Source organism: Macaca fascicularis, chromosome 6, assembly GCF_037993035.2.
Source record: "Macaca fascicularis isolate 582-1 chromosome 6, T2T-MFA8v1.1".
Taxonomy (NCBI): Eukaryota; Metazoa; Chordata; class Mammalia; order Primates; family Cercopithecidae; genus Macaca; species Macaca fascicularis.
The window spans coordinates 157,960,455-157,979,234 of NC_088380.1; the positions used below are offsets into that span (position 1 = coordinate 157,960,455).

General features: G+C 50.7%; 1 protein-coding gene across 2 annotated transcripts in view; it reads right to left on the minus strand.

Moving 5' to 3' along the window:
- The window catches only part of ANXA6 (annexin A6), a 57,778-nt gene extending 39,063 nt beyond the window's left edge, over positions 1-18,715 (minus strand). For both annotated transcript variants that reach the window (XM_005558300.4, XM_045394414.2), the window contains exons 1-3: positions 18,616-18,715; positions 7,933-7,976; positions 158-248 (exon numbers count right to left, since the gene is read on the minus strand). In XM_005558300.4, the coding sequence (XP_005558357.1) occupies positions 158-248; positions 7,933-7,950 (109 nt within the window). In that variant the 5' untranslated portion in view covers positions 7,951-7,976; positions 18,616-18,715. The remainder of the gene's footprint in view (positions 1-157; positions 249-7,932; positions 7,977-18,615) is intronic.
- Positions 18,716-18,780: the final 65 nt, after the last annotated feature.

Consider the following 18,780-nt stretch of genomic DNA (forward strand, 5'->3'; position numbering starts at 1 on the left):
TTATAACATCATGAAAATTAATAAAAAGAGGAGACCAAAAACAATGAATAAGTGCACTTCACCATTTCACAGATCCTACCACCACCACCAGAAGGGCTCTGGGCTGTGTCTACATTTGGGGGATACCCCCCAAGCTCCCGTGAAGCCTGACACCCACCAAAGCCCTTCATGGCAGTGTACAGAGCCTCAGCATCCTGGTTGGGGTCAAAGCCTGGGAAGTCATGGATGGAGCCCCGGTATTTGGCACCCTGTGGAGAGAAAAGTAGAGGGTGAGCTGCCAACCCCGGACTGAGCCCAAGCATCCAGTCCCCCAACCTCAGGTCAGATGCCTACCCCAGTCCAGGCTGAGCTCCTTTCCCTGCAAAATCGAGTGCTGGCCACATACACCCCGGGTAGCGGTGTGGATGACTCTCTCATACCACCTGCTGCAACCCACCCAAAGGACAGTGCCATTTCCCCAAGGGAGAGGGGCTTGGCCAAGGCCTGCAGCCCTGTACCATCTTCCAAAGCATCCAGGAGAGGGTAAAAAAGCCTGGCTGAGTGTAGGAGATGAAAATGATCCCTGCAAAAATAGCAAGAGTCATATATATATATAAATTTTTTTTTAAAGAGATGGGGTCTCACTCTATTGCCCTGGCTAGTTTTGAATGCCTGGCCTCAAACATTCCTCCCACCTTGGCCTCCCAAAGTGCTGGGATTACAGGCATGAGCCAGTGCACGCAGCCAGCCCCTCATATTTGTACAGCATTTTATGTTTACACTTTCACCTCTGTGAATGTGATTAGTGTAGCGATTTGTAGATGCTCTTAATTTTATTTCTATTGCGGAAGCCAAGCCCAAAGAAGAGCCACTAGTGGGAGGTCACACAGAACCCAGACCTTTTCCCCCTGCTCTCCAGCTCCAGGAAACTTGCAGATGTCAGCTACTGAGGGTGGGGTCCTGGGCACAGGGGGTCCAGAGACACTCTCAGTTCAATGCCAAGATGAGGTGCTGCCCCTCTGGGCCCAGTAAACTGCGCTGTGAACCGGCATCTGAGGACAAGCTGGCTTGGTCTTTGAGGGGAAGGAGAGAAGCGGCAGAGAGCCAGGGGATCTTAGATATCGAACCTGAACCTGAATGCACAATGGGACTGGTTCACAGAGAAGTCAGATGTGGGTCAGTTACACGGCACTGAGAAGTGGGGGGTCTGGGAGAGCAGCCGAGAGCTGGCAGAGTGGAGGATGCCAGAGCCTGTCACTGAGCACACAGCACAGTGACAAGGCACTTCATCTGTGCTAGGCCCTACGCTAATGGCTGAGGAACTGGGGATAAAGGGGACCCAATTCCTGTCTTTCACGAGCTCCTGGCCCAGTGGCAGAGACAGACAAGCACATCAATTACTATAAAGCTTGTAGTAAATACACTAAGACAAAAATAAGGTAATGTGGGAAAACAGCAGAGGCTGATCCAGCTGCAGGAAATCAGGAAAGAATCCAAAAAAGAGGGAATTGAGGGTGGTTCACATAGACCTTGCCTTCAGGGAGGCAGAGGTGGAGCAGAACAAGCCCTGGACTCGGACCTGGACTGGACCGCCTCCCCACCTCCCCGCCTCCCGGTCTCCCGGTCTCCGTGCCTCCCAGTGTCTGCACTGCAGGACCCGGGCCAGGCCTCTGCTTGCTCTCTGGTCTCTGTCTGCAGAGGCTGGCTCCTCTGAGGTATGCATGCGTGGGCGTGGAGTTACTATTTAAAGTTCTGACCAGAAAGGAACACAGCTGTCTTCCTGCCACCTGGGAATCCCCTGCAACCTGATCACGCCCCTGGGTAGAGATGTAAAGCGTAACACATACCCAGAGCAGGGCGCCCAGAGCAGGGCGCCTTGCAAAGAGCTGGGTGAGTGCAGGATGGGGGCTTTACTGCCAGCGCTCCCCTTGGTCTTACTTCAGACCTCACAACTGGAGCCTGAGACATTCCTGCTGCCTCCTCCACCCCAGCAGGCAGTTTGATCCAGAAACCTCTGAGAGCAGACACCAGATCCATTCTGCCCACTGCACAGAGACTGACCAAAGGGGGCACTCAAGTATTTGCCACATGAATAAATGAACAAGAACATGGAACAACTGGGGTCCTCTAGGAATTTCACTTCTAAATTCTTTTCTCTTTCTTTCTGGACACCTCCAGCCCAGCAACATCAAAAAGGTACAGCAGACAAGATTAGCTTCTCAGATGGATGGGGAAACAAGAGGTGGCTGGGCGCAGTGGCTCACGCCTGTAATCCCAGCACTTTGGGAGGCTAGGCGGGAGACCACTTGAGGTCGGGAGTTAGAGACCAGCCTGGCCAACGTAATGAAACCCTGTCTCAGCTAAAAATACAAAAATGAGCCAGTCATGGTGGCAGGCACCTGTAATCCCAGCTACTCGGGAGGCTGGGGCAGGAGAATCACTTGAACCTGGGAGGCAGAGGTTGTAGCGAGCTAAGATTGCATCACTGCACTCCAACCTGGGCGACAGAATGAGACTGACTGTCTCAAAAAAAAAAAAAAATGAGAGAGAGAGAGAAACAAGAAGGCTCAGAAGATCAAAATTATTTCTTTGCAAGGATCCTTAAAGACCTTTTAGTTCAGCTTCCCACTCAGTTATTGAGTCCATGGAGAACGGAGACTGTTGAGAATAAGACAAATCATTCTGCCTAAGAAGAACCGTGGAGCCCCAGCTCTAGCACGGGCTTGGCACAGAGGCTGGAAGGAACTGTGACTGGGCTGAATGAATGGATGGAGACACCCATGACGGCCCAAGCCCTGAGATGGAGGACGCTGAAGGGGAAGACGGTGAAGGGAGACCTCGCTGGCACTGGATCCCTAGCAATGCTGTCCCCAGTGCCAGGGCCTCCTGGGAGCAGTGTGGAAATATTAAGCTTTGAAAGATGCCACCAGGGGCAGGTTCTCCAGGGTCTGTCCGGGCCCTCTGCAGACTGGCCTGTTGCCATGATTCATGGCTGTTTTTCCTTCCACCTGTCTGGACCAACCTGTCCTAATCCACAGTAGCACCAGCCTGTAATCCACCTCAGTAGTAGGATGTCCCTCCCACGGTTCACTTGGAAAAAGAGAGGGAAAGGACTTTGAGAACCACAAGCTGAGAACTAAATGAGGAAAGTTGGTCTCAATATTACCACCTGTGGCCCAGAAGACCCAGAACAGAGAGGGCAGGTGACATGTCAAGACCACACAGCAAGTCAGAGGCCCAGCTAGGAAGGGAATCCAAGGCTCTTTCTAACAGACCAATCTCTCCCTTCCCCTCAGATTCCATCTGGGTGGGAGATGGATCCCACATATCAACCAGAGCTGGAGATAAGAAGGGGCAACCACCACACAGCCCAGTGCTTCCTCCTGGTCAACCACACCAGCCTGCCCCTCTCCTTGAATACTGAAACATCTGAGTTATTGCCCTGTGCTGTTTGCCTCTATGCCATTTTGACCCTATATTCAAGGCTATAAAAAGGCAGTAATGCTGTCCAATCCACAGCATCCTAAGTGCTTCTCACACTCACATACTCACACTTCCAGGGCAGCTAGGGCTACCCTACCATTCATTCAATCAATCAATCAAGCAAGCAAGTGACATTTACTGAGAGTCTACTAAGTAGATGCTTAGGACCAAGGACCACTAAGAGCTCAGAATCTGGTAGAGAGATACATGACAACTTCAACTACAAGACAGTGTGGTGGATACGAGGCTAAGGGCAGCATGGGAGCTAGGAGATATTTCCCTTAGAAGCTCTGGGAGGACAGGGACTGTGTCTCTCTTGCTCACTGATGCATTTCTAGCACCAAGTACAGGGCCTGGAGCAATCAAGCACTCACTGAATATTTGTTTCATGAATGGATGGATGAATGACTGTGCATATATTGCAAGCAGATCAGAGAAGGTTTTCTGGAGGTGATGTCTAAGCTGAGTCCTGAGGGATGAGCAACAGGCTAGCCCCAAGGAGTAGAGGAGGGAGGGGAAAGGTGAAGAGGAAGAAGGTATCACACAGAGGAGACACATGGCAAAGGCCTGGAGGGAAGCAAGAGGCACTTGGGAAAGCCAGCCCAGAGTCTCCAGTGCTCAGAGCAGACGCTGGGTGTCACTAAGATCATCCACTAGAAGCGGGGAAGGCAAAGGGATGAGGCTGGAGAAGATGATGGGGATAAACAATTCAGACTCTTGTAATGCTGGCAAGGGCAGCTCTAGCCCTGCTGGGCTAGCCTGGGCGCAACACCTAAGCCAGGATCTGGGTAAGGCAAGGCTCTGGCACCCTGGCATTGTTTTCCTTATGTATTACACAAAGCTGGCCACTCAAAACCCTGTCCCTAGTATTTGACATTCTTTACTAGATTGAGCCATGTAACTTGCCTTGTAGGTAGATTAAAAACAGTCAAATAGCAGCAGATTTCAAATGGTTCAAATCAATACCTGTCTGGTTGATATGTAGCATCTAGAAACTATTTTAACCTGTCTGCTGGGGTGGAGGTGTGTTGGTGGTGACCAGCACCAAGATAGAGTGTGAGTCCAGATTCTTCAGAGCTCACAGCCAGATGCCCAGAGTCGCTAAGGTCATGGGATTGTAAGCTGCCGGGAAGGGATGAGGAGAAGAGGGAAGCATGTCCCCAGGAGGAAGGGCAGGGGATGAGGCAGCACGCAGACCCCCTTTCCTATTGCCGCTCCTCCCCCTCCACTGTTCTCCCCCTCATACAATGTGGGTGGTCACAGCAGTGTCTGGGGAAGGGGCTGAAGTGCTACGCTGAGGGAAGGGCACCTAATGACCTATACAAGCCTTGATCAAAACGCTCACTTAGAGACAAGCTTCTCAAGAAGCAAGCTTGGGCTCCTGCAGAGTTCTTTGCACAGGACTAGTAAGATCTTCCAAGTGAGGACCTACTAGATTAGTCGTCCTGGGACCCCCCAGGATCATAGCCACTAGAAGCAAAGGTAGGGGGCTTAGCACTGGTCACATTTGGAGACACAGAGACAGCCCCTCAAATCATCCAGGCCCAGGCTTCCCACCGTGTCATTCTCACACCAGCTTCGTGAATTCTTCATCTCTAAGCGCCACCTGCGCAGCTGCACAGGCTTCTCACCCACCCCACCCCGACTGCCTGTCGCACCTGGCTGCAGGAACCCATGATCAAGGCAGGGGACAGCAGAGAAGGGACTTTCCACCCTGAAATATTCAGCAGGTCCTGGTGCCAGATGGTGAGCAGCCGGGCCCTGGGGCTCTGCGGGGCTGGGCCCTACCCAGGCTGCTGCTGGAGCAGGAGTCTTGGTGGCCTCTTGGGAGCAGAGGCAATGTCCCCAGAGAGACAGGTACATGGCCAGGACTCCAGCTGAGAGCTGCCTTGGCCGGTCCTGACCCAGGCCTCACCTCCACAGCCCAGAAGTCCCAGGCACAAGCACCTGCCTATCCTGCCCTGTCCTCAAGGTGTTTTTACGTTCATTATTGCATTCAAACCCAGAACGTCCCTGTGAAATGGAGGCCCCAGCGCCATGCCTCCTGGGTCTTCCATGACACCACCCTATTTCTTCATGTCTTTGGGCCTCAAGTTCTCCTCTTCCGAAAAGAGAGATAGGGAGAACAGCACAATAACCACAGTGGAAGGAACTGGGGGGTGTGACTAGGCCAGAGAAGAGGGAGCAGTTTGCTGTGTGCATGCACATGTGTGTATGCATGCATGCATGTGTGCGTGTTGGGGTTTTGGAAGACACCAGATTCAAGCTAATAATTAAAAACCCAGCTAAAAACTGGAAGCAACAACTTCAGCTCAACGGCAGGGAGGCTTTTCTCACATTTCTCTGTTATTGTCTTCTGCAACCCTCCTCTCCCCCAAACCACTGCACCCCAAGCACACCAAATTACTTTTACTCCCCTGAGCATGCTGCATTTGCTCTCCCTCTAGCCTGTCCCAGTTGTCCCTACCTAGACCACTCTCAGCCCCCTTGTTCTTCCCCTGAGTAGCTCTCCCTAGGCAACTTCCCCTCTCTCCTCAACCTAGGTGGGGTGCCCTCCTGCGTGCCCCAGAGCTCCTTTACTGCCCCACCAGAACACTGTACATGGAGGGTGCCAACTCACCCCAAAGGAAGAGGGTTCCCTAAGGCCCTGCCACCCTGGGACTTGCTTGCAGGAGGTCTGCTGGCCCCCGGTTCATGGCAACAAGAAACCATAGATCAGCCGGGCAGAATGCATGGCCCAAGAGCACCGGACCAAGGTCCAAAGATCTGCACCCTAGGTCATGGCCTCTCTGATCTCCCAGGGCCTGTCCTGTCCACTTCGATCATCTAGAATCCTGCAGTTCAAATGCCCTTCAGGAAGTAGCTCTAGTATGACTCCACGTGGGAAATGGGGAACAGTGAAAGTTTCGCCTTGGATTTTTGCCCATAATCAGTAACAGTCTTTCCTTCTAGGCAGAGAGGCCACTTGTACACACAGTGCACTCCTCAGTGGCTGAGATGAAGGCCATAGCTAGGACTTCTCTGAAGGTACTGATCCTATAACATCCTGTGCTCTTCAGAAACTGTGAATATCCTATAAGCCCAGGTTCACTGGGGGCAGTCATGATGTCAAGGATGGATGGAGTTTTGGTATTACTGAGTTCAGCCATTCCATAAGGGGAACATGAGGCCCAGAGACCTCACAGACAGCTTCTGTCTGTGCATTCTGTGGCCAGTAGTTCTGGGTTGGTTGGAGTAAGGGACAACGGGGCCAAGTCCCATGATTTTCTTCAAGATCCCTGAGTTTCTTCTCCCTGCCAATCCCATCATCACACTGACTGCATCACTTTCTCCAAGGCCAGCCAACAGACAGCACCCTCAGGCAAACCCCAACAGAGGGCAGCGGGGTTTTTTGTTTTTTGAGACTTGCTCTGTAACCCAGGCTGGAGTGCAGTGGCATGATCTCGGCTCATCACAGCCTCAATCTCCTGGGCTCAGGTGATTTTCCCACCTTAGCCTCCTAAGCAGCTAGGACTACAAGTACATGCCACCTTCGTATTTTTTCTAGAGATGGGGTTCCGCCATATTGTCCAGGCTGGTGTCGAAATCCTGAGCTCAAGTGATCTGCCCACTTCAGCTTCCCAAAGTGCTGGGTATATAGGTGAGAGACACCGTGCCCAGCCTCAACAGAGTAGAGTCGAGGTCAGAGTCCTACCTCTGACCATGGCCGGAACCCAGTCTCAGCCACATGGGAGTAAAAGTTCTCATGTGCCTCCAATTCTATTGCCCGGCAGAGTGGTCAGACATGAAAGACTGAGGTTAGAGTCTCCCAAGCCAAGGAAATTCAATCCCAAATGGGTGTGACAGAGAACATTTGCATATCCAGAGGAGAGAAACCCCTCTATTGCCTTTTTGCCTGTCAAGTTTCTATTTCCCTTCCTCAGGCCAAATAGTTCAGGTGGGACCAACTCCACTTCCTCGCTCCAAGAAAGAACAGGTTACCCAGGCCCAGCCAATGAGAACCAGGCCTGGGCCTTCCCCTGGAATCACTGGGCGTGAGTTACGTTGTTTTCTCCCTGGGCTGCCAAGACAGCAGAGTGGAAGCCTGGAGCTGCTGATGACTACCACGTCAATGCGAGGAAGAACCTACCCAAGAATGAAGCCACGAGAAGAAGCCCAGCTCACACAGGCAGAATCTTGACACTATCATTTGAACCCCTGGATTCAACCAGACCTGAAGCCCTGGGCCTCTCTGTCAGGTAAGCCAATATACATCCTTTTCTGCTTAGGATATTGTGGGTGATATTGCATTATGGTGAGCTGCATCTGAAGAGCCGAGACTTGTAACAGGAGCAAGCAAAGCCTAAGAACCTTTCCTCCTTCTTTCAAGCTGAAGGTACTAGGGGTCTCTGCAGCAGGCCTAGTGACTCCAGGAGGATCCCAGGCCCAGAGAAAGCAGAGTATCACCTTCAGGAAAGAGAGGCCCCTCACCTGTGCTGGTTTGGCCATGGTCTCCGGTTCTGCAGCAGAATCCACTGTGGAAAAGAAAGAGAGCGTATGAGACTCCCCCCAGATCTAATCAGCCCCTTTCTTTCCCCTACATTTCCTCCCTCTGCTGTTTTCCAGCTGCCCCCAGCCCTTCAGGTTAAATCAGACCCAATGACCCAGCTCAGGACCGATCGCATTTTTTTCAGAAGACAATGGACAGACTAGATGGTGTCCAGACATTCATAGCAGTATGGGAAAGGGACGTGCATCCCCGAGGGAGGGCGGGCATGGCACTGACCCACCACCGACCCCTTGACTCCTCCAGACTAGGCAGGGTACCTGTCTCACCACCGTCTCAGTTAACACTCACAGAAATCCTTCCACACATCAGATTCTCCTTTTTTATAGAGAGGAAACTGAGGCTGGAGCATCACAATAAATGAGCCAAGATCACACAGCTTAGAACTGAATTCAACAATTTCTAGATCCCAGAGTCTATACTATCTGCACCATGTATGCCCTCTTTTCAAGTCAACAAGGATGGCTTCAGAACCCAGAGCTTGACTGCCTGCAGATAGGACTCAAAGGGCTTCCAACCACCTGCTGCAGTATCTGAAGGACTGTCATTCCTGAACAAGTCGATATGCACTCATTTAGCACCTACTCCGAGTCAGGCATTGCTCTGGGCACTGTGCATACAGAAATTATGAGAGATTTTTTAAACTCGGTTTCTCTGGAGCTTATGCTGTAATGGGAATGAATAACAAATGCACTCATCAGGCTGAGATAAGAACTACAGAGAAAAGACAAGAGTTGGTGAGGAGAGTGACAAGGGGTGTAGTCCCAGGTGGAGGGGGTCAGAGGATCTCACGAATGCAACTAGGGGCACACCAGGGGGCAGTGCAAGTGAGGAACCACCAGGAGCTCAGTGTGGCTGATGTGGTAGCAGGGAGTGGTGTGGTAGGATGTAGAGTCTGGGACCAGTGCCTGCGGCCACCGTAAAGACTGGATTTTTCAGGCTGGTCATGGTAGCCCATGCCTGTAATCCTGGCTCTTTGGGAAGCTGAGGTGGGAGAATAATTTGAGCCCAGGAGTTCGAGACCAGCCTAGGTAACATACTGAGACCTGATCTCTATTAAAAAAATTTTTTTTAAATAGCTGGACGTGGTGACACATTCCTATAGTCCCAGCTACTTGGGAGGCTGAGGCGGGAGAATTGCTTGAACTCAGGAGGTGGAGGCTGCAGTGAGCCAAGATTGCACCACTGCACTCCAGCCTGAGCAACAGGGCAAGACCCTGTCTCAAAAAAAAAAAGACTGGAACACACAGGAAAACAGGACACATATCTCATTGAAAATGGATAAGGAATGGGGGTGGAGGTATCAGGAGACAGGGTCTACAGTGAAGGAACAAAGATATGATATGTAAAAATAAATGCAAAAAGAGATGTAACTGATTTGGGAAGAAGAGAAGAGGGTGGGGAGCTGGCTAATGAGCACTCAGGAGGGCAACAGATGAAAGTTTAACAATCGTCTTAAGACAAGGAGAAGAGAAACAAAGGACCACTACTTTCCACTTTAAGCAGTTCTGGGCAATTTGATCTCTTCCTTTTTTGAGATGGAGTCTCGCTCTGTTACCCAGGCTGGAGTGCAGTGGCGCAATCTCAGCTCCCTGTAACCTCCACCTCCCAGGTTCAAGCAATTCTCCTGCCTCAGCCTCCTGAGTAGCTGGGATTACAGGCGTATGGCACCATGCCTGGCTAATTTTTGTATTTTTAGTAGAGACGGGTTTCACCATGTTGGCCAGGCTGGTCTCGAACTCCTGACCTTGTGATCTGCCTGTCTCAGCCTCCCAAGTGCTGGGATTATAGGTGTGAGCCACCAAGCTCAGCCTGATCTCTTTTAACAATGCCTATGCATTGCTTTTTAAAAGTAAACATAACAGAGTCCACAAGCAGTGGCTTGTGCCTGTAATCCCAGCACTTTGGGAGGCCAAGCAGGGAGGACCACCTGGGACCAGAAGTTTGAGACCAGCCTGGCCAACATGCGAAACCCCGTTTCTATTAAAATATACAAAAATTAGCCAGGTGTGATGGTGTGTGCCTGTAGTCAAGCTAGTCAGGAGGCTGAGGCAGGTGAATCGCTTGAGCTGGGGAGGCAGAGGTTGCAGTGAGCAGAGATGGCACCACTGCACTCCAGGCTAGGCGACTGAGTGAGACTCTGACTCAAAAAAAGAAAAAGAAGGGAGGCCGAGACGGGCGGATCACGAGGTCAGGAGATCAAGACCATCCTGGCTAACACGGTGAAACCCCATCTCTACTAAAAAATACAAAAAAAGCTAGCCGGGCGAGGTGGCGGGCGCCTGTAGTCCCAGCTACTCGGGAGGCTGAGGCAGGAGAATGGCGTAAACCCGGGAGGCGGAGCTTGCAGTGAGCTGAGATCCGGCCACTGCACTCCAGCCTGGGCGACAGAGCCAGACTCCCTCTCAAAAAAAAAAAAAAAAAAAAGAAAAAGAAAAAAAGGTAAACATAACAAAGTCAATCAGATTTACCCAGTAAGACCTAAAAGGAACAGAACTAGGAGAGTAGAAATCATGGAGACATTTCAGCTCAATGCCTTCCAGTTCTCCACATAGTCCCTGTTCCCCCAAGACTTAGGGAAAATCTTAGCCATGTGACCATGGGCTTATTGCTCATTTTTGAGTTCAAGGTGATCTCAAGCACAAAACTGAAGCTTTCTCTTTCCTGCTTTGTAGGGTTGTTGGAGGATAAGACCTAAGTTATGTCAAAGGCAGCACATAAGAGGCCCAGGCGCGAGACCCCCTCTTAGTAAATGGTGATATTCACTGTGCTGGTGGGAAGTTGAGGACAGGGGCTCTGTTGTGTTGCCTCTGCGTCCCCACTGGCTGATTATGAGTCCCCCAAGCTGCAGTCAGTAGAGGACAGTCATCAGATGGGGTTGGAAGTGAAAGGCAGAGGACGGATCTGCCTGCAAATAAATGCAGCTCAGCTCAGCTCAGCTTGAGGAAACCCTGCGGTTTCCCTGGCAACCGGCGGCCCGTTGGTACAACTGTGCAGCTCTCACCAGGAAATGGAAACTGTACCCCCTTTCCAGTGTGTGTTGGGGGGAGCAGGGGGCCCACATCTACCCCAGGATATGGCTGGAGGCCAGCTCTGGGTTTCCTCTGACCTGGGGGATGGTAGGGAGAGACAGTGAAGGAAGCCCAAGGCTAGCAGAGAACCAGGGACTGAATGAGACCCAGGAAGTTAGTTGACACAGGCAGAGGGAGGCCTGAGGCCTGTCACCTGCACCTCCAGCCTTGAAGCACTTTCCTCTGGGCTTGTTGCTGGAAATTTCAGCTGCTGGCTGCAGCCCAGGCCCATCTGGAGGAACACCCCTTTCCAAGGAGAGATGGCTCCAAGGAGGTGCTTCCTACTTCTTGGGAAGATATTCTCAGCTCTGAGAGCAGTTTCTATGTGCCTTGTGTGAGTGCACGGTTCATATGTAAAAAGCAAGCTCCTTTCAGAACTAGATGTTCAGACTGCAGTTCTGAGAGCCAGTTCCCCTGCTGATTCCACAGCCCCTCCTCTGAGGGCTCTGGGAAGCTCCTGAGCTAATCATAAATACACCATTTACTCTGGCTTTAAGATGGCTTCTGATCCCTTCCAGAGCAACCCAGACCATACTGCTCAAATTGGCTGAATATTTTACATCCAGCATTTCAGAATCCCAGAAAGGCCCTTAATAATCCACGACTCCTAGGCCGGGCGCAGTGGCTCACGCCTGTAATCCCAGCACTTTGGGAGGCCGAGGCGGGCGGATCACGAGGTCAGGAGATCGAGACCATCCTGGCTAATCCGGTGAAACCCCGTCTCTACTAAAAAATACAAAAAACTGGCCGGGCGAGGTGGCGGGCGCCTGTAGTCCCAGCTACTCGGGAGGCTGAGGCCGGAGAATGGCGTGAACCCGGGAGGCGGAGCTTGCAGTGAGCTGAGATCCGGCCACTGCACTCCAGCCCGGGCGACAGAGCGAGACTCCGTCTCAAAAAAAAAAAAAAAAAAAAAAAAAAAAACCACGACTCCAAGTCCCTCATTTTCTAGACGGGGTAAAGGCATCTCAGAAAGGGAAAGTGACTTGCCAGGGCCCAGGAAGCAGCCAACATCTCTGCCTAGCAGCCCTCGATCATAACAAGCCGCCACACAACTGTGGGTCTTGGCTGCAATGGGACACCAGGAAGAGTCCAAAGAACAAGACCCCGGTTCTGGTTCCCAGTCTGCCCCATGTAACTTCAGGCAAGCCAGATCCCTCTCTGAACCTTAGTTTCTTATCTCTAAAGTGGGAACAATACATCACTCCCTCTCTGGTAGGATCTATAGTTAGAGGCTTTTAGAGATTTCAACCCAGGATTTTCACAGCAGAATATCAGTCCTAGGAGGGTTATCTCCCAGGCCACAGGATTGCTCCCCATCTCCACCTGCCAATATGCAACGTTCATCATCTTGGTTATAAGAGGGGTTCAAGACTAGTAAACGGGGTCATTCCAGACCTGTGCCTCTTTCCTCCCAGGAACCCTGATTCTCTCAGATCTAGATGAGATTCATTGTGACGACTTATCATGACTGATCATTCCTGAAACCCACACAAGAGCAGAAAGAATGGTCTGGGTGGCTTTGTGCTGCTCTGGCCACCCCTTGCCTCATCCTTTTGCCTGCAATCAATCATGTTTCTTCCTTCCCCTTTGAGAGCTCCAGGCTGACTCTAGAAGGAATGGCTCAACCACAGCGATGTGGATAGGGGAAGGGTTTTGTCCAAGTCATGTGAAGGCATGGGCTTTGAGGCACAGATGTTGCAAAGCAGTTTTTTATTTAAGTAAGTTTATTTAAACTGAATCTCAATTTCCATGCCTGCAAAATGCAGACAGAAATACCCACAGATACTGAGAAATAAATGAAATAACACATGGAAAACACTTAGCACAGTGTCTGGCACACAGTAAAGGCTCAAGAAATGGTGGCTCTATTATGATAAGCCCAAACATTTACAATGGAGGCAATGTGGCATTAGAATCAATGCAGGCTTTGTGGTCAATGCCCAAGTTCAAATCCTGACCATGCAAATTCCGAGCTCAGTAACTTGGGCAAGTTATGGAATTTCTCTGCCTCAGTTCCTTCATCTCTGAAATGACACTCTTGTTAAGGTTTCTGCGAAGATTCAATGAAATAAGGCAGGTGAAATACTAAGCATGGCCAGGTACAGATTAAGTGTTTAATAAACGGTGACTTCCGTTGTCACAATCATCATTATTACAGCAGCAGTCTCCAAAGTGGGGTAATGGGTATGACAATCCACTGGGGTGCAGGACAAGAATATCACCACTTTCCAAATGTTTTAATCTTGCCTTTTTATGTTCCATTTTTATTTGTTATACATGTATAAAGTTAAAGAAAATATTAGGGGTACAGGCTGATAGAGGTGCACAGTCAAAATTTGGATTCAATGGAATTGGGGCGGGGCATGCCAGGAAGAATAGTAACACCAGGCTAAGAAAAAGCATTTCTGTCCTTGAAAGGTAGCTTGGGCTGTGGAGGAACAGAGTGCACTTTTGAGGGAAAGGAGATGTTGAGCGTAAGGGGGTGAAACCAGGTGTGGTGGGAGGGTGATTTAAGAAAAAAGAAATAGTATGGAAAATCATGCATGCAAACAAACGAACAAACAACCCACCCAGACCTCTGCCTCAGGGGAGTGCCTGAGGGGCTACAGCCTGAGCCACAGTACTCCTCTGCTCACAAGTCTCCAATGGTGCCCCTTAACATTGGGCTTCTAAGCTCAGCAGTCAAGGCCCTTGGTTCTCCTTCCTGACTTCTTTGGCATCACCACCTTCCTCTTCGCCCTCTCTCCCCTGCTAAACCAGGAATGCCTTCCACCAATATTTTTAATCCAGCTTTCCAGAATCTATACCAGTGCTTCTCAATTCTAGCTTCACTAATAGAACCTGGGGAATTTTTCAAAATTACCAAAGACTTAAGGTCAGACCTTAGAGATTCTGACTCAACTGCTGGGGTGAGGCCTGGGCTTTGGTAATTTCTAAAAACTTTCCTAGGTGATTTTCATGGCAACCAAGGAGCCGCAGAACCACTGTTATCTGTTGGATTCAAATGCTACCATTTCTAACAAGCCAGAAGGTATTCCTCCCTAGGGTGCTCTGAAACCACCTTGATTTGACTGGCTTTGGTCAACCACTGTGGATTTATCATTTCTCCATTAGATAAGGGCTGCTAGCCTCCAAGGTATCATGGGAAAAAATCTGTACTTCAAAGGAAAACCCTCCAGGTTGTCTGACTCTAGACTTTCATTGTTTTTGAGCTATTTTACAGGTCAGTAAGTTGCAGATAATTGATGGTAACACAAAGTAATTCTAATATATACTCCTTGCTCTCTCTGGCAAAGGTCCAATTGATTTCCCACCCCCTCAGGTAGAAAAACCAGTTTTGTCTCTAATTGTACATTGCTTTCAATACAAAGGTGTCTTTTGAGTTGGTTATAACATCTGCCTGGTGCGGTCATTGATTAATAAGTAGAACAGCACATGATCATTTTTGTATCTGTATGAGTCATAATTTTACCGTTTTTAGAAAATTACTGCATATGCCTCTTTCCTGCACCCCCTCCCACAGGGCGTGGCTCCTAGGATGGTTGGGGGTAAAATGCACTAAATGACTTTCATGCTTTCTTTAGTGACCTCAGCAAATGGAACCATCTACTATTGGTTTTCGAACTGTGCTTTACTCCTCTTTCTATAGCCAGGAGATAAACTAGAGCGGTTAAGTCACTTACCCAACATCAGAAGAAAATCAGTCACTAAGCGGGGGCATGTTTTTCCATAAACATTTATTTGAGCACCTCCTGCAGACTAGGCCCACCGGTAGCAGTTGGGGGTTGAACAGAAAATGAGACAGACAAGGCTCCTGGCCCCACAAAGCTGGTGACGTGGTGATGTTATACAGCAGTTTGCAGTATATATATATAGATCCTATACACAACCCATAACCAAGGAAAAATTGAGTATGTACCATGATAAACAGAAATATACTTTTAAAATATGACATTGAAAGTACATTTAATAAAGAGTCCAATAGTTTCTTCCTGTACCCCCAAAAGATCATCTTCAGTGACTCCTGGGGTATATCCATCCCACTTAGAAGGCCCCTGGCCTATAAAATCTAGATCCTTCCCTCTTTCCCCCTTCTTGCTGGCTTCTCCCCCAGTCTGCAGGAAGACACTCAGGACCCGCTCCATAACCCTCCAGGAGCCTTGATTCTGATGAAGCTGGGGTAAATGCCATCCCCCGGCTCTGTGCATGCACACACCCCCCAGCTTGACGCACTCGGCTTTCTTAGAGAGCAATGTCTTTTCCTCTCCTGACCCAGAACCATTGATCCTAGGGCTGGACAAGGCCTTAGGAGATCATCTGTCTGCTTCAGGATTGGAACTAGTCTAGCCTAGGTTTGAACTCCAGCTCAGGTCACTTTTGTGAGAGGCAGCAAAGTAGTGTCTCACAGTGTAGAGGCTGGAGCCAGACTGCCTGAGACTGAAGCCTGAGGGCGATATTTAGTAGCTGTGTAGTCTTGTGCAAGTATTGAGCCTCTCTGTGCCTGTTTCACACTTAAAAAAAAAAAAAAAAAAAAGATGGGATAAAAATAGCACCTCCCTCATAGGAGTTATGATGAGGATAAAAAAATTAAGACAAGTCTAGAGCTTAGAAGAGGACCTGGCACACAGGAAGCACTATATTTTATAAGCATTTGTCATTATTATTTCTTCCTTAAACTTTTAAGGGCTGGAGTTTCCACGTCTGCAAAATGGGCATTAATAACAGCATCTAACATATCAAGGCTTCAGCCGGGGCCAGGCAAGTTTAAGGGTTTGAGAGATAATAGTGGTTAGCATTTTTTTGTTCTTGTTAATTAACAGGTATTTAATACAGTTCAAGAAAATTGCACCTTTATATCTCATTCATCTCTGTTTATATTTTTTCTTTTTTTTTTTTAATTATACTTTAAGTTCTAGGGTACATGTGCACAACGTGCAAGATTGTTACATATGTACACATGTGCCATGTTGGTGTGCTGCACCCATTAACTTATCATTTACATTAGGTATATCTCCTAATGCTATCCCTCCCCTCTCCCCCCAACCCACGACAGACCCCAGTGTGTGATGTTCCCCAGTGGTTACCATTTTATTGCTATTATTTAAGGACCTCCAGGACATGGGTTTTTCAGAAGAGGAACCCGATCAGGTCACCTGCCTTCTCAAGCATCACACCCTTTTGAGATAACACAGCACTTTCATATCTGCCATCTTACAGCCTCCTGAAGGTATCAATCTCATTCTCATTTTGCAGATAGGCGGGACGTCCAAGGAACCCATGGACAGTCACTCCTCCGTAGCCAGTCTCTGTGGGGGCTTCTCAGCTCCAGGAGGAAAGGGAATGAGGCTGGATTCCAAGGCAAGTTTATAGGCATCAAGACACCCCTCCGACTTCCTCTCCTCTACTGGCAGGAGAAGGGGGACATGCAAGCTCAGGAATCATGGTAGAGACCACATCCTGTGCTTTGTCGCCACCCAGGAAGTATGTCGGAGGGGCTGGGTGGGGTGAGGCTGGTGACTCCACTGGGCCTCCCCAGAAAATCCTAGAATGGTAGAGCAAGAACCATTCAGACCCAACCCATTTTATTAATACCAGTGAGGTGTCCTGCGTATATGTCCTATCCCTGTACAGAGGAAGGGGCTAAGCCCCAGAGGGGTAGTAGGTGTGCCCAGGGCGCCTAGCTGGTTAGTGGCAGGGCAGGGGCTGGGTCTGAGGCTGGATCCTGGCGGCCCAGGGCTCCCTCTGGGTGCTGCAGTGCAGATGTGCCAGTCACTGGCAGCTACCCAACACTGCAGTCTCCCCTGCCTCATCCCAGGAGTCAGTCTCAAGAGGCCAGGCCTTGGGCTTCCCTGGCCCCTCCTCTGCACACTCACGTCTACATTTTGCCCCAGCAACAGCTGGGGCCCTTATCCAGAAACTGCAAATATTTTCTGTATCTCAGCAGATGCCGCCTTAGGAACAAAGGGTAGATAAGGCAAAGAAGGATGGATGAATGATTGTCACAGCTGCAGAGGGGGATGAAAGCCTCTGCCTCCTGCCCTCCCCGGCTCCACCCAACTCCCAGAATCCTAAATTCAAACAGTTGAATCCTAGAATGTCTGCACTGGAAGTAGCAGGCAGTTCAGCAGACTTTGCTCCAGATGGGGCACAAAGGCTTAGAGAAAGGGCTTGCTCAAGAAGCCCCAGCACACCTGGACTGTAACCCGGCTTTCCTCTGACCCCAGGCCAGTGCCCTCTGCATGGCTCAGGGCCTGCTGCTAGAAGGTCAGGGTCCACAGGGGCTGAAACTGGGGCAGCTGTTCACTTCACAATGAAGGGTTAAGCAGGTCAGGATATCCTGTCTGGGTCAGTGGGAGCAATTCCAAGCATGTTTTGGGCAAGGGGAAGGAATGATGGAGAGAAAAGGGCGGACTCTTGGGGGGAAACCAGAGTCCTTTCACAAACCCGGGAGCCATATGTCCAAATTTGGAATTGTCAGAGAAGACCCACTAGAATCTAGGGAAAAGAAGGAGGAGGCAGGAAGCCATGGCCAGATTAATTGTCCCAAAGGACCTCCTGCCCCTTCCCCTTGTAGGGCCTACAAGGGTTGTGCCAGGCTTCCCAAACCTATAATCAAGACTCCCAAACCTGCAATCATTCCATACAGCTGACAAACAAATCAATTTGCAAAGCCATTGTTTCCTTTGAAAGAGACTAGGTTTCTCAACTATGGACTTGGATAAGGAAATCCAGGCTCAGAGAGGGAAAGCCACCGCCCAAGGTCACACTGCAAGAGGGGCTGGGATTCCGATTCAGAGTATTTCGCTCCCATGCTGGTATATGGGGAATCATCTGAAGCCCCCAAACTCTGGGAAGGCCTAGACCTCTCAGGGGAAGCAGAAAGAAGGGTAATGCCCCTGCCTCACCATAGGAAGCCTCGGAGCCCCGCTGGGGGACTGCATTCATAGACGAGCAGTGGCCCAAAGGGGATGGGGTCCATGAGGCCTTGAGGTATGTACGGCCAGACGTTCAGCTGTCTGCACGCAGACAGCCCTCCCCCGACACCACACACAAGCCATTTCATAAGCAGCTGGAGTGTCCAACGCTCCAGCTCTCAGCCTTGGGCCTCAGCCACACCCTTCTCTGCGGGTCCTTTGACTGGCGTCCAGCTGACCCAACCCCGGACCTTCAAAGTCCCTTGAGCCCCCCAAGTTAAGGCCTGCAGGACCAGCCCCTGGCTTAGCCCCGGCGCCCCCACCCTCAACCAGACCCTCTGCGGCGCCAGGACTCCCTCCCTTCCCCTCCCCTCCCCTCCCCTCCCCTCCCCTAGCCAGGGCGCCCTCCGCCCACGCCTCTCCGCCCCGGCCCCAGATTTGCTTCGCTGAGGCCCCCAGACACACCCAGTCCGCGACACTCTCAGGTTACCGCGCCCTCCCGTCCCCGCTCCAGGCGCGGGGCACGGATCAGCCGATGACTGGGCGCTTATTGCTTGTGTCCCTGCAGCCCTCGGGAAGGGGTTCCCAGAGCGACTCCCCTCTACAGCCTCAGCTCACTCACCGCGCAGCGGAGGCCTCGGGTCGCGGACGGACGCACGGGCGCAGGGACTCGAGGACGCAGCGCTCGCTGGATGGGAGCCCGTTAGCCCAGCAGCAGCCGCAGCGCGGGGCGGGCCGGGAGGACAGCCGTGGGCTCCGAGCCGGACACGTGGCGCGCAGAGGCCAA